This window comes from Nilaparvata lugens, chromosome Y (genome assembly GCF_014356525.2).
Source record: "Nilaparvata lugens isolate BPH chromosome Y, ASM1435652v1, whole genome shotgun sequence".
Classification (NCBI taxonomy): Eukaryota; Metazoa; Arthropoda; class Insecta; order Hemiptera; family Delphacidae; genus Nilaparvata; species Nilaparvata lugens.
The window spans coordinates 746,524-764,395 of NC_052519.1; the positions used below are offsets into that span (position 1 = coordinate 746,524).

Here is a 17,872-nt window from a genome sequence, read left to right on the forward strand (position 1 = left end):
TGTTAGAATTATATGTCATAACATGACTGGAGTCTTTAGGACGTAATCTTAAAAAAAAAATAATATTATGAAAATACCGGCTTTTTTGCAACCGGCACTAAGTACCTGATTGAATGATTACAAAAGTTCAACAGCTGAGTCATAATTTTGACACAGTCCACCACACATGAACTCGCTCAATCACTTCCATCACCAACAGACAACGAAATAATTATTATCAACTGTTTTTCCGGAGTGGCCGTAGCCGAGTGGATCAGATGCTGGCTTTGTGATTCAGAGGCCCGGGTTCAAATCCGGCCTGGGCAAGATATTTATCTCGGGCCACTCCCTTGTATCGGATGGACACGTTAAGCCGTCGGTCCCGGCTGCCTAAAAAGTAGTCGTTAGGTCATGTCAGAGGCCCTGAAATTGATCAGTTGCGACCTGAAAACTCTGACACCAGACCTGAGCCAGCCAGGTCACTTGATATTATTATTATTATTATTACTGTTTTTCCAAGGATGATAATGGAAATAATATTCTGTCTCTCTCCCACACAGGCACACGCATCTTCTGTTATCGAGAGATGACGAAATTATCATCTGTTTTCCAAGGATGAATTATCCTTTTAATGTCCTTCGGCAAGTTTTCCAAGGGATGAGACCTAGTTTTTGTATAGAACAGTTCACCACCGAGCTTACTCCAGTATTTCCTAATACCAGATTATCCTACTTTATGGCAGTAGCGGCTTGTAATCTTCTAGATTGGGGGTTCAACCTCATGATCTATTGGGGACAACGTCAAGAGGATATAGAGTATTGAGATAATCAAGTGTAAAGGTGATCAATAATAATTTCAAGGAATTAACCCCAAAGATTGAGCATATTTTCTACAAATATAATTTTTTGTCCTGTTATATTTTTCTTGTTTGATTTCTACTTCGGGAGTTGATCTACCATTATGTTTTATTTTACACCTATCCTGAATATTAATATTGTTTGTATTTAAAAAAACTGAACCTATTCATATTTCTTCATCAAAATGCTGTTACGGTAACACAACAAATTATATTCACACTCTCACTAAAAGAAAATGGACACTAGAAATACTATATTCTTCTACACGCAAAACAAAATTTATGTAACGAAAAATGCAGAGGAATCTATCACAACTGTATACAGTGTATACCCGAAACCATACCGTATAACCTCAAAACTGCCACGCTCCCACGCTTAGGCTACTTCTTGTTTACCGCTTTTTTACTGTTTACAGCCACCAAATTTAAATTTATTGGTTATAAGCAAGTTCAAGATGGCACTGTATCCGTATCACGAATACTCACAATCATTCCGAGGTTTACCGAATGCTTCACTTGCCTCGGCTAGGTTCGGCTATTCTCGGATGAACTCGTGCAAACTTGGTTCAGAAAGGATTGTGAACCAAATCCGTGCTAGCAAACCGATTCCCCTCCTCCGTTCCACTACCTCACCCAGCCATGTTTTGGTGTTCACATCGGGGAATGAACACTGCTTTCCACCACCACCCGTCTCATCATGCCATTCAGTGCTGTTTCAAGCAAGCCACTCCGGGCTCTCAGGCCGGCCGCTAAACATCGACAAGTTTACGTAGATGAAAATAATGTTGTGATGCAATTTCATGAGTATAAAATAAAAAAAATATATAATTATTTGAGTTGAAAATTCATCATTGTATAGGAAGTTGATTCAATTATGGGGGTTCAATGAACCATTGAACACATAGGACGAGCCGCCACTGCTTTATGGAAATATGAAAATAATTGAAAATTGAAAAACTTCTGTTGAAAATAACATAAAAAAACGTGATAATATAATACAATGATTTTAAATACAGAGTAAACTATACAAAAATAAACAAAAAAGCATAAATATGCCTACACAATTGAACCACAAATTTATATAATTTAGTGTACACACTACACTGTTGCAGTTCTATTCACTTGGAAAATGCAAACATTTCCAACTTTCAAAAAATTGAGAGTTCACATGAATCAACAAAAGAAATAGTATAATTGAATGTTTTGAAAAAAGAGCAAACAATACAAGAATAAACAAAGAAGCATAGATATGCCTACACAATTGAACCACAAATTTATATTATTTAGTGTACACACTACTCTGTTTCAGTTCTAATCACTGGGAGATTGCAAACATTTCCAACAAGTACCAAAAAATGTAGTGTTCACATTGAATTAACAAAAGTAATATTATAATAGAACAGTATGACATTGACAACGTCTGGCACAGTGCAATCGGTCACAAAATCAGGAAGCAAACCTGGAAGAAAGGAGTTCCCAAGGTCATTACTCCCGCGTCCCGCCCATCAGCCAGTCCAAGTCCAAGGAGACAGCTACCGAAACTGCCCCCCTCTACCTCACCCCCCCCCCGATACTTTACGCACGCACGGTGCTTGCGCACGAGCCCAAGTATAAACATGGATTGTTCAACCATTAACGTTTCTAAACGGATACTTATAATGAGAAACAGAAAATTGCATTGGCTAGCGAGTTAGAACCCACGTATGCTAATATAAATAAAAAACTGAAAATTGCACTGTAAAACACAATAAAAAATCGATATTTTGTATAAAAACAAAAAAAACATGAATATTTTGTAATTAAGAGTAGACCACTTGAAAGAGCATATTTGAAGATAATTGTCCTAAGTTCATTGCTGTGGTGTGTATTGTTTGCATTTGCAGGATGTATGAAAAATGCTCAAAATGTACACTTCAAGGTCACACATAGGCCACAATAAATTTTTTTGAATTTTTTCAATAGCATATTCGGTTTTGACTCAATGAACTTTAAAGCTTCCAACAAAAAAAAGTTGAAATTTTTTTTTGTTCAAACACACTTAATAAATGATAAATTTAGTCAACTAATGTCTAAATGATCATCTCACGTCCCACAACAAGTTTCTCTTGAGTAAAGCAAAGAGTTTAAAAAAGAACCAGTGAAACGGATAACTAAGGATGAAGACCTCAAACCGTTTGAATAATACATTGAGAGTTTCAACAGGAGTAGAGTGTATGTATTCTCAGTGTGGCGATCTGTGTAGCGGAGAAAACTGTGAGAGCTGTCATCATTATTTTTTCTTTTCTCTGCTTCCACAAAAATATAGGAAGACATTTCATTTTTTGTTTCTTACTGTTTCTTGTGGTCTTCGTTGCGCCACCAAGACATTTTTTGTTAAATTTCGTTTTTTTTCTTCTTCTTTTTCTCACCTCAACCTCCTTAACCTCTCCTTTTCTTAAAAAAATTTGTATGGTACTGATCAACAACTTTGAAGATGAACTCTTATTGGAATCTTATTAAACGATAGAAGTAGATGATATTTTCAACTTTAAGCCCCATGATTATGTTGATAAATTATGTGACAACTTTTTTAATATTTGCCACATGAATATAAGGAGCACGAATCGAAACTTTGATGATTTTGCTTACATTATACAAAACTGTGAAACAAAATTTGATATAATTGTCCTGAGCGAAACCTGGGTTGTTGATAATAACCTTTTCAATTATAATTGAAATGATTATTCGGTTCAAAACGTTCCGGGTAACTTAAATAAATGTGATGGAATTTGCGTGTTTAGTAAAAATATCTTGAAAATTGAATGTATAAACTATGACATATTGGAATCAAATTCTCTAATACTTGATGTCATACAGAAATCAGATATCAGATTAACTATTGTCGCTATATATCGGTCACCTTCTTCTAATCTAACTATTTTCCTGAATAGTTTGAATGAGTGCATTGATTACCTAAACAAAACTAACAGTCCGAACATAATAATAACTGGCGATATCAACATTGATTCAAACCGAAACACCAACGTAACAAACGAATATTTTAATTTACTTTCTTCAAATGGTTTCAAATCTTTTATAAACAAGCCCACGCGTGAGTCAGACGGTTCCCAATCATGTATAGACCACTTTTTCTTTAAAAATAGTTATTTTTCCAGTGATACAACAATTGGCTCGGTAATAAAAACAAGTGTAACTGATCACTATTCAACTTGCATGAATTTGGGCTTGTATGAAAATGTAAAAATGACACAACAAACAACAGATAACAAGGAATTTTTACACTATAATAATCTTATAAAGAATTTAAAAAATTGCAATTGGTCGGATTTGACCTTGGATTACAACTGGACTAATTATTTCAATAAGGAAACGTGATCTCAGGTACCAAACTCTTAAAAAACAGCCTTTCAACTCCATTCTAAAATCGCAGTCTATAAATTATAGAAACATCTTAAATAATATGATTAAACAATGTAAATATGACTTCTATAATAATAAACTATCGAAATGCAAAGGAAACTAAAAAAAAATATGGGAGTGTATAAATGATTTTCTCAACACTAAAAGAGAGACTTGTACGCCTTAGATTGAGTCCGATGTTCTTAATCACCATTTTGCATACATAGGTGAGTTGTATGCCAATAAACTAATTAATGATAACCCTATGCAACATACATTTGTTGATACTACAATTCCATCGTATAGTTCCTTCTTTTTGGCTTATACAGATGATGAGGAAATATTGGCCACAATAAATTCTCTCAAAGGTAATTCTGCTCCTGGTGTGGACAATCTAACAGCTACTTGTCTAAAGAAGATTGATCCCTCAATTACAAAACCTCTCAAACGTATCATCAACAAATGTTTCGAGGTGGGTCATTTTCCAAGACAGTTCAAAGTTGCCAAAATTGTTCCTATCCATAAATCAGGTGATCCGTCCAACCCTACCAACTACCGTCCTATTAGTCTGATTAATAAATAACTTAGCCAAATTAATGGAGAAGATAATTAAAAAAAGATTATTGGGCTATCTGAATAAATTCAACATTATTAATGAAAACCAGTATGGATTCCAGCCCGGTAAATCTACAGAGGATGCCATCACCAGATTATTACAAATTATAACAAAAAACTTTAATAATAAGAAAAAAACGTTGACAGTATTCTTGGATTTAGCCAAGGCATTTGACACTATCTCTCAAAAACGACTTCTGGAAAAAATGGAACACCTGGGGATTAGGGGTATACCACTAATATTATTCAAGAGTTACCTGTCAAATCGATCTCAGATACTCAACACAAACAATATGAAACTCACTGGTTTTGGTCTGCCGCAAGGTACTGTCCTATCTCCCATTTTGTTCTTAATCTATATCAATAATCTCCTTAAATTAAATATAAGAAATTGTGATATAAGTTAATATCATTTGCAGACGACACTGCTCTAACTTTCACTGAAAACTCATTGGATGATGTAAAAATTGCAGTGGAAAGTGGACTCAGATTGGCGTTCTCTTAGCTTAATCAACACATATTAACCCTCAACACAACTAAAAGCGTCTTCATGTTATTTTCACCCTTACTCAACCACGAACAATAGACAGTATAAAAATCCATCGATTAAACTGTAACGACCATAGACTTCTTAGCAGCTGTTCTTATCAGAAAATTCAAAAAGAAAAAAAGTTAAGTACCTGGGTATCTTGTTGGATCCACACTTAAGGTGGGATAATCAAATTAATAACATGTGTTCCAAACTAAAATTCCTTATCTACAAATTTCACCAAATTAGACAACTGAGCAATATAAAAATAGCTAAACTAATCTATTATTCGTATGCTCAATCCGCTTTTCAATATGGCATACGGGCTTTGGGGGGAGCTTCGAATGCGCATTTCACAAAACTTTTCATTATTCAAAAACATCTTTTAAAAACTATTCCAGGCAAACCCAGACTTTTTCCAACAAAAGATTTATTCAGGGAGTTCAAGGTTTTAACAGTTCGACAACTTTTCATAAAAAATTTGGTACTATATATTATAAAAAATAAAAATTTATTTGAACCTCGAGAATCTCTTTTGGGCTTGCGCCCCGCGCGAGACATTTTCCAATTTGTCAGAATGGACTTGAATGTGTGTAGGAGACAGTTTTCTTATATTTCCAATAAACTAAAAAACCACATTTCCTTAAAAATATTCTTGAAAAACAAACATAAACCAAAGGCTTAGATCAGACATAGATAAATGGATAATAGCAAATAAAATCGAGGAAAAATTGTTTTAAATAAAGTAATTTTCGTCTACTCCATGGTTGCAGTTGACTTACCTACCTCTCACCGTTCTCTTCTTCTTCATTCTCCTTCTTCTTCGTCTTCTTCTTTCTTCTTGGCCTTTTCCGTCTTTTCTCCTTCCGTTCCTTTATTTTTAGTATCTCTTTATTATTAAGTACTAGTTTTTATTCTGTATTTTTTTCAAGAAATTTGTTTTGGATCATTTTTGTTAAATATATTTGAAAAACATTTATATTACAACTCACACCTGCGCACAGGGTTTCTTTGCAGGTGTAGATTCTTATATATATATATATATAATATATATATATATTATATATATATATATATATATATATATGTCTTGAAAGTGATGTATATTTTTTTGAGAATCAATAAATTTGAATTTGAATAAGTATTATCAACAATTAAACCCATTTTTGTTTCTCTTTCATAACATTTTTTTTCCAATTAATGTTGAAAGAAAACTAGTATTGTTCAAAATGCACCCTAATTTTATTTAGTAATTATTAATGAATGACATTCCATGACTTGAACTTGGTTTGATTCAAGCATATTCGGAAAAATCATTTTATTTATTTGTTATTACAATAACTCAATTTTCTATTTTTGTTGCAGCTGGTACACAACCCTATCAAACAAAAATGATTCAACAATTGCCGAACATCATGCCAGATATGATGATTGTGTTTGCTATGCCGGTGTTGACTCACTGCCCAGTGTTCACTGACCACACAGACAAAGACCAATTGGCCCAAATGCAGACTTGTCTAACTCACATTTTAGAGCCTCTGATTGCGCAGAAAGATACCTTCTGCTTTGGTTACTACAAGGAGCTCATTGAACAAATGAAGAATCATTACTTGCCCACAGCTAATGATGACAATAACATCAATGTGGTAAGTTATTATTCAGTTTTAATTTTTCCAAGCGAAACATTATAAGATCTTATTACGTATTTTCATTCATCATATAATGATAGTAAAAATTGTCCATAAATGTTCAACTATTCTGAAATATTTAAATATTGGATATAGAAAAAATGAGAGGAGTAAAAAAATTAATTTTGATATACCTCGTTTAGTACAAGTTCCAAGAGAACGATCCGAATATGAATAATATTTGAAAAAAGGTATTATACTTGAAATAATGTTTGTTCAAATAATAAAAATTGGAAACTTGTAAAAGTGTAGGACTGATTTTGATGAAACTTTGGAAAACATTCGAAGACAATTGCTTACTGTACATATACAGGATGTCCCACCAAGGTTGTAACAGCCTTCGACCATAGATTCTACACAACATTTCTGACAGAAAAGGTTCAGTAAACTTTTTTCCTATCTACCTTAGTTTTCGAGATATATTGATTTTTCGATATTTTCAGAATATGCCTACTACCGGTCATTAAATACTCAATAACTCAAAAACTACTGGTCGAATTTCAATTTCAAGGGTATTGTTGGAAAGAGAAAAACATTTCAAACTAGATTGATGTAATTTTATCTGCTGTTAGATATTTTGTAGTTTTCTATTAGGGCTTAAACTTGAAAAAATGCTATTCTTCATAGTCAAACTTCAAACAATTATTTCTCGATCTTTTTGCTGGTAATTATAGTGGTTCCAATATTTCAAAAACTTCTCCATGAATTCGAAAAGAAGCTCCATGATTAAGTGTTCAAAACTGCTAATATCTGGAATGAACACCTTCAAAATTAGGAAATTCACAAACAGCATGCATCAAGTGTTGATCCTAAGGGTGAAATCACCTGATTTCTCTCTGACAATATTCACAAGCTTCAACATTCAACATTTTAAAATTCTACAATGATATGACTTTTTCAATAATTTGCATTATTTCCTGTATCATAAATCCTGAATAAAATAACAAGAAGTGTATGTTTCAGCCTTTTTTCAGTATAGTTTTCAGTGTGCTTTCCAGTTAATTGACATGATGTCTATCAACTTTGGTTAGTAAAGAAGTGTTCGCGTTCATTATGAAATTCACCTTTATTGAGTACTTGAACATGTTATTGGTGTATGGAGAGTGTGGTTGCAATTCAAGAGAGACAGAGAGAGTATACAGGAGACGTTTTCCTGACCGAAAACACCCATCTCATAACACGTTTTTAAGATTGACAGATGTCAAGATGGCAAGTGCCTAGGATCAGTTTCAAGGTACTAGAGGCCCGTCTTAATTTTTGAAGCTTTTGAGAATCTTATAGTATTTCCAGCAGAATCCTCGATTCAGCATCCGGCCGGCAGCTGGGATGTTGGATGTTTCAAGAATGCTAGTTCAAAGAATATTGAAGAAAAATAACTTTCGATCATCTCTTGATACCCCAGTTCAAGAGTTCAATGAACCTGATACTGTTTCAAGGAGCAGTTTTGCAGTTGAATCTTAGCACAAGATTGTGTTTTACACATTTTATGGACAGATCACAGATAAAAGTACGTTCACAAGAACTGGTGCTGTAAATTTGCACAATATACATACATGGTCCTTAATCATAGATCATATCGATATTAGCATCAGTTTTCATTCAATGTTTGGGCTGGCATGATTGATAAAAATATTGTTGGACCTTTCATTTTCCCAGCAAGAATAAGTTTTTAAGAAGTTTTTATGGACTTTCTGGTCAATGAGCTTCACGAATTGATAGAAGACGTGCCTCTCAATTTGAGGTAGAATAATATGTGGCACCAGTTGGATGGCTGCCTCCCTCATTATGCTAGAAACTCCCGTGGGTGGCTTGATAACAATTATGCTGAGAGGTGGATTGACCGAGGTGGACCCGTAAGTTGGCCACCATGCTCACCTGATCTTACTCCAACAGACTTCTACTTTTGGGGGGTTGTAAAGTTTACAGAGAAACTGTAGAGACCTGGGAGGAACTGATTCTCAGACACGGCCCAACGAAGTGAGACGGGCAACTCGAAGCTTCATGAATGGCAGTAGAAGTTGCATAAACAGAATAGAAGGCTATTTTGAATTCCTGTAAGCAGTGAGCATGATAATATGTAACTTGATTACCATCTGAATGATTGCCATCAGTTTTTTTAATTCTGTCATTCATCTACTTTGAATTATTATTCTATGAATAAATTTTGTTGGATCTTGTAAAATTGTATGATTAATATTTTATTTAGGATTTAGGCTATATGATACAGGAAATAATGCAATAATCAGGTGATTTCACCCCTAGGATCATCACTTGATGCATGCTGTTTGTGAATTTCCTCATTTTGAAGGTTTTCATTCTAGATATTAGCAGTTTTGAACACTTTATCATGGAACTACCCTTTTTGAATTTATATTCATTCAAAAGCTTATGAAATGGAGAAGTTTTTGAAATATTTGGAACCACTATAATTACCCGCAAAAAATCGAGAAAAAACTGTTTGAAATTTGACTTTGAATTTGAAGAATAGCATTTTTTCAAGTTCAAGCCCTAATAAAATTCTACAAATTATCTAACAGCAAATAAATTTACATTAATTTAGTTTGAAATGTTTTTCTCTTTCCAACAATACCCTTGATATTGAAATTTGAGCAGTAGTTTTCGAGTTATTGAGTATTTAATGACCGGAAGTGGGCATATTCTGAAAATATCGAAAAATCGATATATCTCGAAAACTAAGGTCGATATGATAAAAGTTTACTGAACATTTTTTGTCAGAAATGTCGAGTAGAATCTATGGTCAACGGCTGTTACAACCTTGGTGGGACACCCTGTATAATTGAGAATAATACAGATCAGTTTGTTGAGTGTATAATCATTTCGTATGGCTTTCGTTGGTGGGGAGTCCCTGACGGAAGTTCCACCTCACCTGAGTATATAATTTAAGCCGTTAATGGGCCTCACGACAGTTATAATATCAGCCGGATTGAGCCTATAAAAAATAATCGACAACGTCAAAGATCGACACCGTAATCGATTTTTGACGACTCAGTGTTTGGCTGCAAGTGAGTCAGTGGTGTATTTTCAACGATGATTTTTTTGTAATTTGGTTTCTGAATTTGTGTGTTAACAGAGATTGTGGACCCTTTGCGATCTGGCCATGACGGTTCTTGTATCAAAAACAATAAATTTCGAAATGCGTAACTTCCCCACCGAACCAAGAATACCGGCCATGTATTTCAAGAGAATGGATGACTCCATCGACAGCAAAAAGAACTATCTGCCGCCTGATATGCAGGTTCCGGTTAGTGTGTGACAATTTTTCCAAGATCTAGTTTTCAGTACAGTTATTACTTCAGTAAAAATGTTCATTCCTAATGACTGTATTCACAAAATCAAACTAACAATCTCATTTTTTATATGATAATATACTGTAGCTTGAAGTTGAAGATTGCATGTATTAGGAACGTTTAGATTCGTATAGATGGATTCAAGTCTGAGGATTTGTCAAATTGAAAAATGTTCAATTTGTTCAGTTTTCTTCCACAAACATCAATGGGAGTGTTTGTATGAGATTTGACTTATGCTCATACATCTTAAATCAGGAAAACTTTGTACATAATTTGACTTACATTTCTTCAAGTAATGTTGATAAATCATTCGTGAAATTTGGTGCTATTTCTAGCGTCAATCGCTAGCTATGCGGCTAGCTATAATGAGGTCCACGTTATTATGGCAGTGGAGAGAGATAAGAGAACAGCTTTGCCGATTCTCTGCTTTGCCACTGCCTCCTGTAGAAGATACCTGATATTGGTCGTATTATGAAATATTTTAAAATTCCTGTTGAAAATGATCAATTATATTCTATTCGTCAAGAAAATAGGTTTTTATGATTAAATAATACATTTTCATAATTGAGATAAGATATTTTGTTAATTGATAATTATATTTCTACATTGTTGAAAAACGATCTGGCAACGTTGCAGAGGTAGAAAAGGATTGCGCTATCTGCTTTGTGGTATGATAGACAAGGATAGCAATACCAATGTTAATAAAATACTGCCATTATAACGTGGATCTCACTATAGGTGATCTTACGTCATTAAACAAAAAACTAATACAGTACCCTGATAAAATGTGGCTTTTTGAACAAACTACTGATGAAGACTGTAAGAGAAGATTGTTTTTGTTACATTATTAAACAAGTTGTCGAATGTTTATAGATCACTGTGATATACTGAATAACCAACCATTTCTAGACTGAATAGTGACAAAGAAACCACTGATTTATTTGAGAAAATTGACCTGCCCTATCGTAGGATCTGCATCAAAACGATCCTAGGTTGACACACCTTTAGGAGATTTACTGCCCATTTGTTTTAACATCAATTGTAAAACTGTAAAGCATGATCGTAGATGAAGGTCTTGAGTTATTTGTATGCTTTATTCACCACAAGCTTCCTCGTAGTTGGCTACGATTGATTTATTTCTACATTCATGCTTCTTAAAAATCATTATCACAGTTCATTACAGTCCATATATCGATAATATCACTAGATATCGATACAAGCAACCTTGGACAAGGACCTTGGTTTGTGATCTTGATGTTTCTCTCTGTGTAGTTATGATTCAATGAAGGATTATCATGTTGGCTGATTTTATTTCACTTATTGTGCATTTTGATATTTCAGAAGAAACTTTCACCAAGCACAGTGTTGGAAGATCAGCAAGCTCAAACAGCCAACACTCGTCAGAAGCGACGACTGAAAGGCCAGACTAACAACCAGACTGCATTTCCCGAAATCGATGTTGAGGTGGGTTGTCTCTATAATTATATATAATTCTATGTAATACAAAGAATCCTTTTTAAAACTAATTATAACCACGAAGGACGTAATTTTGGACCCATTTTCAAAAAGGTCCAAGGAAGTTCTGCGTGCAGGTTTTACTTGTTTGAAAAAAATATGTTGAGTAAAAAATGTAGAATCAAGGGAAATGAATAGTGGCACTATCTCCAGATATTTTTGACAAATCTTGATGTGGACTGGTTGAATTTAATTGCTGAATAGAGTATTGAAAAAGGAGGCCACAAATTTGAACAAAGCTGGCGGCGCTTCGCGCTGATTTATTGTCTAGTGTATTTGTTTCTAATACTACAATCAATCGTATTTTTTGATCAATTAATCACTTTTGACGAAGCTAGTTTTTCACAATTTATTGTTTTTGGTGACTTATTGAAACTTCAATTATACAAGACAGTATTTCACAGTGAATTGTAGATTTCATTCACTTTTTTGAAGCTTGTTCTCAGGGGTGAAATGCATTCGTAAAGGAATGCTACAAAAAATAATTATTGCATAATGACATTTACTGAGAGTTTCTGTTATATGTGAATAGCTCTCAGTTACTCGTCTTTTCACCTTCCTTCATTCATGATTTCCTCAAATAATATTGAACTTTTTCCATTTCAAGCCTACGTTACATCGATGCAATGGTAACGTCATGATGTTTAATTTTTTGTAGTTTTGCGTTAGTTGACATGAGTTTTTGCTGTATAATAATACAATATGTACGAAATAGAAATGCGAACATTTCTTGAAATTAAATCCACATGGGTTTATTTTCTTCCCGATGCATGTAAAAATATTCACGTTCAATGAACTTGAACGTTCATTTTTGGTATTATAGGAAACTCTACAGCTAGTCTTTCATATTCTTATTAAAATAAATCAGTTATTTTTGAAAAACACTTATATTAAATAATATATTATGAGTAGGTCACAAATAGACATGTCAAATTGTTGCCAAAGGCAATATCATGGTACAAATAAAGTGACCGACAGACAGGTCCCAAATAATATGAATATAATGCTGCCTTGGTAACGATTCGACTTTTCTCCATCTGTAACCTAATTTCTTCAGGCATCCAAATTTTTCAAACTTCTGCACAAAATAGGATATTTTGCTATACATGTTTGCGCTCTTGATTGATAATATTGATCATTGTGTTACATTTCTTTGATTGGCAGTAAAAATTTAGAATAAATTTTGAATCATGTAACAAAATAAAGACTACTTGACGTACTATCTGGTGTGGAAAGGAGACTCATTAATGAACAACATATTTGTAGAGAGAGATATATTACTTTAATGGACCTGATTTTGTGAACATTACAATAGTTATTTGTATATCTAGAGTGAAAAGTACGACTTTTTCTCCCTGTGGGAAAAAGTTTGAAGCCTGAGGCGAAGCCGAGGGCAGCAATTTTCCTGAGGGAGAAAAAGTATTTTTCGCTCGTGATGTACACAACATTTTTCCTCCATCTACATTTTTTTATAGAAAATGCAAATAAAATCATTCTAATAACTTACGTATTGGTGACAATGATTCCTAACAACATAACCTAAATCTAAAACCTGAAAACCGGTCGTCTGATTGACACTGCCGATTGCGCTATCTATTGGCAAAAGTTGTAACAATTATATCAGCTGATCAGCTACCAAAAATGGCTGACTCCAGATCACGCGGTTCACATTTGATTTGCAGATCAAAAATATTTGTTGACTGGTATTTTGTGTAGAGTAAAATATTTTAAAAATTGTATAAATTTTTATCGTTTACTAATATTTAGAATATAATAATTATCTTACAAACATATATTTCATGAGTTAATCAAATTTCTGGTTGTGGTATTGAATTCAGTTGACTCAATGACAGACACCTCTATTATGCTTTCTCATCTGAGCTTAGACCTTCTAACCTATTACAATGTAAGTTTCAAAATAGAGATGCTCCCCATGCTATTTAAATGGAGTCACTTTTACTCCCTAGGGAGTTTTTCTGTTTTTTACTACCGAGAGCGAAAAAGTGACACTTTAGTATTAGGTTTCAGGGAGTAAAGTAAGTACTTTAGACAGTAGGTGGAGGAAAAATATATTTCAACTGACTAGAAATATTTTGAATAGAGATAATAAAGCCTTAAGAAATCAAGTAAGCCAAGATTAATACAGAGATCTTCAAAATAATAAATTATTTCAGCAAACAAGAAATTTAACAAAATCTAAGGTTGAGAAGTTACTCAAACGGGATCTATTAGGACTCTAGTAAAATTCGAACTAAAACAAAACAAGTTTACAAGTTCTTCACATTACAGAAAATTAACCTATTAAATATAATTTATAGTCCCTAGGCGCCTTTCATTATTTTTTACGCCAAAGACTTAGATTGTGTCAGGGGTGACTAAACATTTTTAGAAATGCTAATCACACCAAACACAGTCTGAATTGGCGAACCCCTCCCATTTTTGAAACAGTTCATAATCCAGTTTGTTTTCCCTGTTTACACCTTTTCACGATGAATTATTTTTTCATACGTTGTTCCGTTGATCGTACTGGGTATTGTATTGATTTGATACTGACGGTTTGTTGCTGTCCCTGACACGTCCTGTGAGTTCGTAGTACAGAGCCCGTTGTTAGAATCCACTGCGGCCGTCCTTAATGATTGTGAAGGCGGTGGGTCGTCAACTCGTAAACCGCTTTTTGAAATGAAATAAAACTAAATAATTTCGGTGTCTCAAGCGAGAGTTCAGAGCAACTAACATTGAGTACTCTTATTAAGTTACCTCAGCCAAAATTACTTTCAAGTAATTTAAAATAACAGGAATACCTAACCTCAAAACGGTTACATCAGACGCTCTTGATAAAAGGTTACATCAGATCATAAACTGAAATCAAAAAATTTGTTTGGAAAATCAATCTAATGAATCTATAAAATACAAGTTACAAATCTTTTTCATAAAATACGTACCTCTAAGCGGAAATTGTACAAGAATAAAATCGAGCCATTATCGTATCTCTCTCTTCCCCAGTTTTACATGAAATTTATTAAAGCATAATAGAAGAAAAATAATACTTGTGAATATGTACAATTTGGTCACAATCAATGATCGACTAAATATTTTGACTAGAAACCTAAACTAGAATAAATTGCAACTAAAAAATCGGGCAGAGATACGCAGATGTTCCCTGGCTCGAAAGTGACGAGCAACGCCTTAGCAAAATCTTGGATACAGCTCAATCAGGCTTGCCAATTAATAGAGGACAAAAATTAACTCCCCTCATAAGCATACCTCTCTCTCAATAATAAAGTGAGAGAGAAGACAAGTAGTGAGACCGATATCCCCAGTTCTCACGCTGTAAACTGATGACATCAGGCAACAAGCGATAAGAAAACAAAACTTCACAGACGAGAAAATTGTAATCTATATTACCATTACAATTGAACAGTTTCAATGGTTGATGAATTAATTTACTGTTCGAAGATTATATTTTCGCTCGCCTGTGTGTACTGTTTGTCTGTGAATACTACATTTTTAATATGTGAAAATATTTTATTCAACAGCCGGCTGCTGCTTCTGAGACAAGAATCCAATTACCAGGAATGGAAGAAGATGTAAGTGAACAAACTTCTTACCATTATCAGCTGTGTGATGGCATCTTGAGATTCTTCCAAGTTATACTTTTTAGGCGTACATAAGATTCTTATTGAATTTAATTTTATCCTAGAAGCTTATTACAACTAGCTGTTACCTAATGCACGTTGTTACCATCACTGTAATTAATTTACTTCATTCACGGTTTTAATGATGAATAATCCTATATTATCATACAATAAGCCTAGGAATAGAAAGTTTAACGCGTTGTTAATGAAGTACGGAAAGAAACAAAAGAGATCGAATTTTGAACGGTCAATATCTCTTTAGAACTCTGCAACTACTGGAATTGGCGCTTGAAAAATATATGTGTTGGAACGGAAACACTAGCGTCTCATAGCTTCAAGTAACAGTCAAAAGCGGCACGGCGCTGTTTGAACGTAAAGACGTTTTGTTTGAACGTACAGCCGGACAATGATGGCCTTGAGTCAAAAGTAGGAACTCGCTAACGCTCGTTCAATGAATTGTTTATTTATAATTGTTTATAGTGATGAATATTGTATCTTAAATATTCTGTATCCAACATCAGAATATTAATAATAATGAATGTTCATGTTCATCATCAGTTGCAGGCCGAGTTGAAACTTATCAAGTATTGGAATCATAATTTGGATGGTTTGGATCTTAGGTGTTGTCGTTAATCTTTGAAACTAGCTGGAACTCTGGCTTGATTTATTTATAACAGTTGAGATTCATCAACATACCTTGAGTGAATTTAACGACTTACACTTTTTGAACTGCATTGGAATTCTTGAGAATGAAATTTATATGATTTCTAATAATCATTTTTCGTATGTTTCAGTCCGATGAAGATCGTGAACCTAGTTCGAAAAGATCAAGGAATTCTACAAAGGATAATAATTGATGTCTTTGAAATCCGTAATTTCAATACTGCAGTAGAAGAGGTAGCAACTGAGTGAAATGAAATGGTTAAAGTTGATGGAGAGGGAATACATTTATCTCATACAAATATCACTTCATCGTCCGTCAATGTTATTTTACTTACTCTATTTATTTGGAGCACAACAAACTCATCGGAAATTAAAAATTGTTTTTTGATGAAGGATCAGCCAAAGAAACAAACAGTAGCTGCTCTTTAATGTTAACAGTTGAACTGTATGTCGAACCTGAATTAGAAGAGCCACCACAACCACTTCTAACTGAAGCTGATGCAGCTCAGTCAATTTTCTCTACGGTTGTAGATATTCAAAACTGAAGCTGATAGCCTCATCTAAGAAACACGTTTACTGCAACCATTGATTTGATGAAGCAATCAGGATGATTCAGTATTTTTATTTAATTACGCTATCATGTTTCTTAAAACAACAAAATACTTTAGGTAGGATAACATAAAAATGTATGAAATACATTAATCATCACAATTATTTAATATTGACTATATTATAAAATTCCAAAAAAATTAAGCATCATTATGAATGATTTGTTTTTCAAGTGCTGGCATTTACTTTGTAGTAGATTTTCTACCCATCATCAATTAAATTGTATTATTCAATTATTATTTACAGTGTAATAAGGTTGTAAAGTGGACATTACTATCCACTCTAACCTATTTTTATTTTTAATGGGCGTTTTATCAAGCAGCAAAATAATCAGTTTAAAGTACTTTGAAATGTAATTTTAAATCACTTTAAAGCACTTTTAAATTATTGTACAATGATTTACAATGCTTTAAGTGGGCAAAATTGTGATTTATAAACTACTTGAAAATCATTTGAAATCACTTTCAAATGATTGAATAAGTTCTTCAGAATCATTTACAATCATCGATTTATGTACTTTTCAAATCACTTCAAAGCATTTCAAACTAGATTTAAATCACTTTTAAATTACTTTTAAATGATTGTACAATGATTTACAATGCTTTAAGTGGGCAAAATTGTGATTTATAAATTACTTTCAAATGATTGAATAAGTTCTTCAGAATCATTTGGAATCATCGATCCATGTACTTTTTAAATCACTTTAAAGCATTTCAAAGTAGATTCAAATCACTTTTAAATGATTGTACAATGATTTACAATGCTTTAAGTGGGCATAATTGTGATTTATGAACTACTTGAAATTTATTTTAAATCACTTTCAAATGATTAAATAAGTTCTTAAAAATCATTTAGAATCATCAATTTATGTACTTTTTAAATCACTTCAAAGCATTTCAAACTAGATTCAAATCACTTTCAAATGATTGTACAATCATTTACAATGCTTTGAGTGGGCAAAATTGTGATTTATAAACTACTTGAAAATCATTTGGAATCACTTTCAAATGATTAAATAAGTTCTTAAAAATCATTTAGAATCATCGATCCATGTACTTTTAAAATCACTTCAAAGC

General features: G+C 33.3%; 1 protein-coding gene across 1 annotated transcript; it reads left to right on the top strand.

The window, feature by feature from the left end:
• Positions 1-6,705: 6,705 nt before the first annotated feature.
• Positions 6,706-16,702, top strand: LOC120355209 (sister chromatid cohesion protein PDS5 homolog B-like). The gene is made up of 5 exons (XM_039443542.1): positions 6,706-7,024; positions 10,158-10,328; positions 11,716-11,838; positions 15,426-15,476; positions 16,319-16,702. The coding sequence occupies exons 1-5, from the start codon at positions 6,770-6,772 to the stop codon at positions 16,379-16,381; spliced, it is 663 nt and encodes a 220-aa protein (XP_039299476.1). The 5' UTR covers positions 6,706-6,769; the 3' UTR covers positions 16,382-16,702.
• The last annotated feature ends 1,170 nt before the right edge of the window (positions 16,703-17,872 follow it).

Excerpts from the sequence above, each read along its gene's own strand:
- LOC120355209 (XM_039443542.1), top strand. The coding sequence starts at position 6,770 with ATGATTCAACAATTGCCGAACATCATGCCAGATATGATGATTGTGTTT. Across the intron at positions 7,025-10,157 it reads ATGACAATAACATCAATGTG|AGATTGTGGACCCTTTGCGA; the intron begins GTAAGTTATTAT and ends GTGTGTTAACAG. Across the intron at positions 11,839-15,425 it reads TTCCCGAAATCGATGTTGAG|CCGGCTGCTGCTTCTGAGAC; the intron begins GTGGGTTGTCTC and ends TTTATTCAACAG.